The sequence below is a fragment of the Leptopilina boulardi genome, unplaced genomic scaffold (assembly GCF_019393585.1).
Source record: "Leptopilina boulardi isolate dan_hultmark-lab unplaced genomic scaffold, ZJU_Lbou_2.1 LbouV2_114, whole genome shotgun sequence".
NCBI classification, from domain to species: Eukaryota; Metazoa; Arthropoda; class Insecta; order Hymenoptera; family Figitidae; genus Leptopilina; species Leptopilina boulardi.
The window spans coordinates 386,295-395,448 of NW_026137657.1; the positions used below are offsets into that span (position 1 = coordinate 386,295).

A 9,154-nucleotide genomic window follows, 5' to 3' on the forward strand; every position below is an offset into this window, starting at 1 on the left:
TCTCATTGTTTAACGTAAAACGCAGCGTTCGAACATACGTATATTACGTAGAAATACCAATTAACATAATATACTACCCAACCATGGATCAATGTGTGGGGCCTTAGGACCTAAGCACAATCATTCCGGAATCTGTCTGTGATTTTTTTGCACATTAGTCACTTTATTTAAGTCTTTTTTTTATTAATAAAATGTTTAATTTGTATAAATTCTTGAAAAATTAAAGAATTTATATAATTTTTTGTTCATCATTCGTTTTCAATTTGCTATGTATCACAAATATCATGATTACAGATTTTAAATTAGTGACAGTCGACAGTGAATTAATAGTTAACCTGTAAAATTGTATATTTAATTTTTTAAATTATTATGAAGTCCGGAATTACAATGGAGCATAGAGGGTCTGTTCTATTAAATGCAGAGGAGAACAAGCAAGTTTTCGAACTAATTGGAAATCGTTGTTTGGTAATGTTTTTTCTTCATTTGTTTATTAAGAAAAAAAAAATGTCATTGTCTTGCTGAAAATGATCTTTACATTCTTGACATAAATACACGTGATGTCATTAGTTTACGTGTCTCTATTAATTGTAAAATTTTGAAAAATGATTTGAGGTTTTCAAATTTCTGATTTTTAATTTTTTTTTTTGCTCTGTATAATTGATATATACTAATATTAATGTGTCGCCACACACAATTTTTTTTTACTTGAAACAATATTTTAACGCCCATCGTTGATAAAATGTTTATTTGAAGGTCAGTGCAAATAAAATGTTAACTCTGAAATTATTGCTATATATGATTCTTTTCAAAATGTTAAAGATGTTCTTTTTTTCTTAATCGTATGAAAAAAAGTATTCTTTGAGAGAATTTTCATTTTTATCAAATTTTTTCGTATACAATATTGTGTCAGAAGGATTTCCTCCTCATTGAAGAGGATTGTTCTCTTAAATCACAATGTCAGGGAAATGTTAGGGAGTTTTGAAAATGAAAATTTTGCTGACTCTCTGATAATTGTTTTAAGTAAATGTATATGTTTTTCAGAGAAGATTTCTTTAGTTTATTTATATTGTTGTTAGCTCATACAAAATCTTTGCATTTTTATTTAAATTACTGTTAATTATTATATTAATTAATAATATAATGTTAATATTATATTATTAATATAAATTTTATTATTAATTATCTATCGATTTAACAAAATATGCAATTTCATTAAAATCTAATTAATTTAAAAATGTTACTTAAATTTACAAAAAGTATTTAATATTAAAATTTTTTTTTTTAATAAAAATAAATATTAATTGAAATGTATTTGTTTTACAGTGTTTAGCAACGGGTATAATTCAGTTGTACTTGACTGAACCACCTTCACATAACGAGTGGTTAAAAAGAAGTACTGGCGTATTAACATTAATAAGGGATAATCCAAAACGAAGCTTTTTCTTAAGATTATATTGTCTTCAAAGGAAAGCCATGCTTTGGGAACATGAAATTTACAATGCCATCGAATACAAAGCTCCTGCACCGTACTTCCAAACATTTGAAGGAGAAGAGAGTATGATGGCCTTTAATTTTGCAAGTGAATACGATGCATTTGTTTTAAGGTACATTAAATTAAATTGAATTAATATAAATTTAATAACAAATTTCTTTACAAAAAAAAGCCTGATAAAATTCAATATCAATTTTAATATGTAAACAAAAGTATCGCCAAACATTTTTTTAATTTTTAAAATTTTAGGAATGCACTTATTGGTATACTTGAAGCAAAACGTCAGAAAAAACAAAAGCGTGCATTAAGATCTTCAGAAGTGATGGAAAGTACAAAAGGCGAGCCACAAGTAGAATTGTCATCATCGTCAGGAAATTTGTTTAATGGTTCACCTATGGCTCCAACCGTTAATAAAAGTATATCAAGTGGCTCTGTGTTTGAAAAAAAGAAAAAGCACAGAGACAACGAAAAGAAACGTAAATTAAGAAAAGAAGATATTGGCCTTCCTCATAATTTCAGGTAAAATGTGATTGCTTTTCTTCGGTTAAAAATGCTAATTAGAGATATTTCTAGATTTTTGTGATTAGAGACAAAGTATTTAAGTTCATGAATGATTTTGAGGACCGATTGTATTTATTTATAATTTAGTCTAAGCACGATATGAAAATGATCTTGATCTTTATATATTAATTTCTCTTGACAGACACGTCACTCATGTGGGGTGTAATGCAGATAATAAACATTTAGAATTGGGATCAATTGACCCCCAACTTAAAGAAGTATTTACAACTGCTGGTGTATCTGATAATCAGTTGAAAAATCCAAGGATGCGAGATTTTATTTACGATTTTATTGATAATCACGGTGGGATACAAGCATTTGTGAAAGAAAATGCTCTATTGAATGTCAAGAAAAGTGAAGTTCAAGATTCAAAACCGCAAAATACCTTAGAGCCTCCGCCACCTGTACCACCTCGAACTACTTCTGCAGTTATGTCACCATCAAATAATGTAAATATAGATGCGACTTTTCATTCTATATCTTTAACATTTTTTTCGAATTGCTATTTAAGTATTAAAGTTTTTAATTTTTAAAAATTTGTTTTTTTTATACTTTTCAGGGTCAAACACGAACGGCTCCTCCATTACCTCCATCAAAAACAATTCCTTCTGCAAATGCTCCATCGATGCATAAAGTAATTCCAACACGTCCTCCGCCTCCAACAAATTCTGCATTTTTCCAACCATCTCAACCACCTCCACCTCCTCCTCCTCCACCATCTTCAAAAGATGCTCCTGTATTATCAATACCACAGCCACCTCCATTACCAATTTTCAACGATGTTGATGTCGAAAGCAATAGAAAAGTTGAAAATGATTTAAGTAGTGCAAAAAGTAATAACAGCCAAAGTGAAGATTGTCGTTCAATGCTTATGGAATCCATTAGAAGTGGTACTACCCTCAAGGTCAGTTGATTTATTTTTTAATGATTCGATATTTATTTACAAAAATATTAAAAAAAAAAAAAAAAGACGCGGAAAGTTTTAGGCGCATGATTATTCCATAAAAAGTAATTAGTTTTACTTTTCATTTTAAAGAATTTTATTAAATATAATTATTTTTTAGATGAATTATATACGTGGGTCTTACTGTTTTGAATTAAGATTTAATCATTAAAAAAGTAGTTTTTTTAACAAGTAATAAAAAAAAACGCTTTTAATTATATCAATATTATAATAAGTAAATACTTTTCTTTATAATTTGCGTTTGTAAAATTAAATTTCACTTGCGAGTGTTACATGATCATTAAACTTATTTTTGTTCACCATATAGACTGATGGTAAAGCAGATTTTTCAAAAAAAAAAAAATTAAAAAATTAAAAATTACTGACATAGAAATCTACACTACCGACTGATGATAAACCAGGTTTTTTTTTGAAAAATGAAAAATATAAAAAATTACCGACATAGAAATCTACCTTACCGACTGATGGTAAAACAGGTTTTTTTTTATAAAAAATATGAAAATTACAGACATAGAAATCTTCCTTACCAACTGATGGCAAGGTAGATTTCTAGGTCGGTAATTTTAATATTTTTCATTTTTCTTGAAAAATCTGTTTTACCATCAGTCGGTAAGGTAGATCTCTGTGTCGGTAATTTATATATATATATATTGAAGAATCTGTTTCACCATCAGTCGGTAAGGTAGATTTATGTGTCGGTATTTTTTATATTTTATTTTTTCAAAAAAAAACACGTTTTACCATCAGTCGGTAAGGTAGATTTCTATGTCGGTAATTTTTTTTTATATTGTGAGCTTAAAATAATTGTCAAAGAAATTTTTGTTTTGTTAACAGAAAGTTACTAAAGACGAAGCAAAACCGAGACCTTCAGTTGATACAAGGAGCGATCTTTTGTCTCAAATTCGTCAAGGTATTGAGCTAAAGCCAGTTTTAAATGAACCAAAACGATCTACTGTATCAGTTCCTCAAGATGGTTTAATTGGAGCACTTTCAAGAGCTTTAGCTGAACGTTCAAGAGCTATACATAGTGACAGTGAGGACTCGTTTAGCGATTCTAGTGAAGAAGATGATTGGGATGATTAGCAATATATATATATATTAAAAAAAATTAGGGTAATTTATAGTCTTCCGTTTCAACTATATAATTTTCTTTAACATAAAATGTACTTTAAAAGTTTAATGGTTATGTAGATTGTGCACAATTGTTGAATATTGTAAATAATTTGACAAATGAAAAGAATAAATGAATAATATAATCTTTTCTAAAAAAAAAAAGTTTGTTAGCTAATCGCATGTAGTTTTATTTATTATTATTGATTATTTTAACTGGTATCAAATTTTTTTTTTTGTCCCTTACAAAAAAAGAAATGTTGGAAATACATTTTGGTATCGGTTTCTGCATCTATACTCTTTTGGTGGCATAATTAAAAATTTATTTTATTATCTTTATTATTGATCACATTTTGTTACTCGTAATTTACATCATATTTTGTCATTCTTGGGTCTTCTGGCGTCCATACTTTAGCAAACATAGTCCCATTGGAAGAAGTTTCCGATTTACGAGACCAAGAAAGTGAGTGAGAAATAAAAGAGTTGACACCACTACCTGTATGTAAATATTTAATTATTAAATAATTACTTGCAATTTCAATAAAAAAAAAAAAAAGAAGAAAAACTTTTATTAAAGTGTCTTTGTATAATTTTTATTTGAAATAAGAATTTTTCTTACCTCGAATTATAATTTTTTTAGCATCGTCTCTTATTGAACATCGTCCTGATAGACTATTATTGCCATTTATCTGTTCATTTCCTTTGTCTGCTCTAACAAGTTCGTTTAAAAAATTAATATATCCAATTGCAAGTTTTAATGTGTCCACTTTGGAAAGTCTTTTTTCATATGGTAATGTGGGTATGTGGGCCCGTAATCCTTCAAAAGCATCATTTATGCTTTGCATGCGTCTCCTTTCTCTCAGGTTAGCGGCTTGTCTTTGTTGAATAATTTGTCGAGAACATTTTGCAGAACCAGAATTTCGTCGAATAAGACGTGTTTGTCTAGAAATAAATAAATAATAATAATAATACTTTTAAATACCCGTTTTTTTTTAAAAAAAAAGACAACAATATTTTTGATTTTCATAAAAACTGGTGAAATTTTGGAATTTTTTGAAAAAATCTTTAGTAACAGAGAAGAAACAGTTTAAAAACATAATAGGTCAAAATTTTGTTTACCCTATTTTATAATAGCTACGATTTTTCAAAAAAAAAAATCTATTTTTTGTAACTTAAATGTCCTTAAAGTTTAATATTTTTCAGGGTACTATTTTTGTTTCTTTATGTCGATTATGTGGTTTGTATTTGAAAAAATGATGATAATATTGATTATAGTCGCTATCGTTCGCAACGACTCTCTTGTTGGTTCAGCTTGAATAAATTTTTATTGCAACTGACTCTATATCTGAATTTCAATTTTTTTTAATTTTTATAAAAAAAAATTTTTATTTCATTCAAATAATCGTTTATTTGACTATTATCATATAAATATTTTATTATTTGAAACAATTAAATGATATTTGTTTCAAATACAAAAATTATTGGTACGAATAAAAATTATATTTATAATTGAAATAAAAATTATTTGGTATAAGCACACTTTTCACTAAATTAGAGAGCACTAAGCTCATAACATTATATTGAGATTGAAAAATAATTGAAATAAAAAAAATGAAGATGAAAAAATTAAAATCGAAAAGTTAAAAAGGGAATTTGAAAAGTGACAATATAATACAAAAAAAAGAAATTGTAATGTTAATAAAAAAGTAATTAATGTAAATTTGTTAAGGGGACCAGTGTCTAGTCCCCTTCATGCAAGTAGAAATATTGCGGTTGGGTCAGACAGCCCTAACACACCTTATGCACTACTGCAAAAAAAAACCTCAATTATTTGTAAAATAGACACGGTTACCACAAAAATTTTATTTCATTATTCCCTGATTTCCCTGACCCGTGGCAACCCTTGATATAAAATTACAAAATTAATAAATAAATAAAAATAATTCATTAATAAACAAATTAAATTTAAATAATTAAATTAAATATAAAACTTTTCAAATATTTAATTAAATTACTCTCTAAATCTGAATTAGTAAAAATGTTTACTAATTTAAATTAGTGACTCACTTTTTGCTTTAGAATTAGTTCAATTTTACTAATTGTTAGTTAAAGTTACTAATAATTAGTAAATAATATTATTTATTTTCAGCCTAATGGCCCAGAAATGGACTTGGTTTACATATAATTACTGTGCATCTCTATTCATATCCATCCTTAAACATATACATATCTATACATAAATTTACAATAAACTTAACGTCAAACCTCTTTACTTTTAAGTATTTTATCTATATTATATACAGCTTTTACTATTTTTTTTATCATATTTATCATTACATCCAATCATATATAAATTAACCTTGTCAATATTTATACATCCGTAGTTAAATTATACTAATAATTAGTAAAATTTTACTAATTCAGAAGCAAAAAGTGAGTCACTCAAATTAGTAAACATTTTTACTAATTCAGATTTAGAGAGTAAATTTTTAATAATTAAATTAAATTTAACATACCTAAATGTTAATGAATAAAATAATATGGACTTGCGACCGACGCACACTTGTTTTGAAATCGAAAAATGAGGCTCAAAATAAGAGCCTAAAATTTTCAATAATTTTTGAATTTCCTTTTTTTTGTATTTTTCTAAAAGATATCTGTCGAGCCCGATTTTTTTTTTTTCATAATTATTTATATTGTTATAAACAAATAAAAAAAGGTACTTTTCAAAAAAAAAAAAAATTGTTTACCTCCACGCGATATAAAGGTATTGTTTATTATTAATTATTTAAATATTATTAAAAACAAATAATTAATTAAAACAATGACTTCAAAGAAGACAGGATCACTGCGATTTTATTTTGATCCTTACTTTACGATTTCAAATCACTGTGCGACGGAGGCGTTCAGAAGAACAAACAAAAGGCAAAAGCAGATTTTTTATAATTAATTAAATAATTAAAAAAAAAAAAAAAAATGTTATATTTACTCTCTTGATCGATTTTCTTGATCACTGCTGTAAACACTTTCATTATCACTACTGTTTTCATCATAGAAATAAAGATCGCTACCACTTGAACTTCCTGTACTTCCTGATGGATAGGATGATATTTGCGCCGATATTGTAGGAAGAGTTGTCATATTATTAGCATTATAATGTTGTGATAATCCTGGAATTCCTGTATTTCCCAAAAAACTATGGGCTTCATAAAAATATTGTCGATTTATCATATCCAATTCCAAATTATCCACCGAATACATTTTCATTATTCAAATTAATTGTCGATTATTTCATTTAAAAAAAAAAATTTTTAACGTAAATAAAGACATTCGCCACAAAATATGACTTAGCATATTGTTATATTATTTTTAATTAATATTTTGACTAGATAAATATATTATTCTATACATGACTAGATTTTCTGACTAGATAAAATTGAATGTAATTTTTGCACACTTGTCACATTTTTTTTTTTTTTTTGTATTCAACAAAAATTTGTTCCAAGATTTTTTTTTATTGCTTTATGTTTAGTGTATAGACATTTGTAATCGTTTTTTGTAGAAGAATTCAAATGGCATTTAAGCACGTTCTGTTAAATGCGATTTTAATCGACACGTGTCAAAACGTGTGCCGAAAAATTCCAGTAAATAACGACGTGTGCTGTACACGTGTTGGCAATGATTTAAATCAACACTTGAAAATTTATCATCATGGCACTTAATTTCTTCTTTCTTCATTGATTGTTGAAATAAAATACTGTTAGAAAATCATTTTTTTCTTGTTGATATCGTTACTCACATTTTTTTTTTTACATTAAAATATTGAAGTTATTGCACTGTTCACTATGAATATTAATTTTAGTTAAAAATATTCTTCTTTCTTCATCGTTTTTTTTTTTTTCGCCGCGCACAATGGTTACACTATTATTTCACTATCCAACTGATATAGGGCGATTCCATTAGCACCGGAAGTATCGTTACATATCCAAAACTAATTATATCTCCCCTCACGCACCCGTTTCAAAAAGTTATGATTACTCAGGTGGTTTAACTATATACTGAAACACAATCTAGAATTAAATGGAAACCATGCTATGGAGGGGCTGAAAATGAACTTGTATCTGATTCGTCCAATCCTGGAGTTTTGTAACCCAGACGCTTGACGTTGTCCTGGAAGCAGTACCGCCTTTTTATTGATCTATCAGAGGAACTATAGAATATCGAACTATATAGGTATATATATATATATATATATATATATATATATATTTTCTATCAGAATGACATTTAGATGATGTATGTCATCAAGAGAGGGTCATATTAATGACGATATAATATTATTTTTATTAACTTTCTTTTTTTTTTTTTTTTTTATTATGTCTATTTTTATATTTTGCATTTGCAAAAAATTCACACGAAATTAAATTTTTTTGCAAACAAAACCAAATTGAAATATTCCAAATCATAATATATAGTGAATTTGTTATGCATTTTAAGATTTTATAAACAAATGCCCTGCAATAATGTTTTTTTTTTTTTTTTTTTTTTTTTTTTAAATAAAAATATGCTCTTTTTTTTGGTATTCACTTTTGTACACCTGTTAAAAAATTGTGTGCATTTTAACCATGTCCGTCGATGAAAATGATGTTTAATATCAGGGTGGTCAGTCAAGCTTGAAACCATAAAAACCAGGAAAACAAAATAAATTTAATAATACCATTGACATATGCATTGACCTTTTTTTTCAAAAATTTTGAATTTTTGCCACTTAACAATTTTTTTTCTTTAAAAAAAAATGCAATTTTTGTTTTTTAAACAATTATGGAAAAAAAACTTCACCTGCACACAGAGAAATGATTTATTTGAACCAAATAAAATATATTTGAGTTAAATAAATGTATATTTGTCTCAGAGCCTACTAACTTATTTATTTGGCGTAAATAAAAGTTTTATTTGTCAGAAATAAATTTTTCTTTGCCTCAAATAAATTTTTTATTTCAATGAAATAAAATATATTTGCAACAAAT

General features: G+C 26.6%; 2 protein-coding genes across 2 annotated transcripts; one reads left to right on the top strand and one right to left on the bottom strand.

The window, feature by feature from the left end:
- The first annotated feature begins 108 nt into the window (after positions 1–108).
- Positions 109–4,147, top strand: LOC127282332 (actin nucleation-promoting factor WASL-like). Its single transcript, XM_051306505.1, has 6 exons — positions 109–465; positions 1,324–1,604; positions 1,742–2,011; positions 2,196–2,502; positions 2,613–2,957; positions 3,852–4,147. The coding sequence occupies exons 1-6, from the start codon at positions 370–372 to the stop codon at positions 4,098–4,100; spliced, it is 1,548 nt and encodes a 515-aa protein (XP_051162462.1). The 5' UTR covers positions 109–369; the 3' UTR covers positions 4,101–4,147.
- A 280-nt stretch (positions 4,148–4,427) lies between these two features.
- LOC127282339 (pancreas transcription factor 1 subunit alpha-like) lies at positions 4,428–8,206 on the bottom strand. Its single transcript, XM_051306513.1, has 3 exons — positions 7,117–8,206; positions 4,747–5,069; positions 4,428–4,623 (listed from the first exon to the last, which is right to left on the bottom strand). The coding sequence occupies exons 1-3, from the start codon at positions 7,392–7,394 to the stop codon at positions 4,484–4,486; spliced, it is 741 nt and encodes a 246-aa protein (XP_051162470.1). The 5' UTR covers positions 7,395–8,206; the 3' UTR covers positions 4,428–4,483.
- Positions 8,207–9,154: the final 948 nt, after the last annotated feature.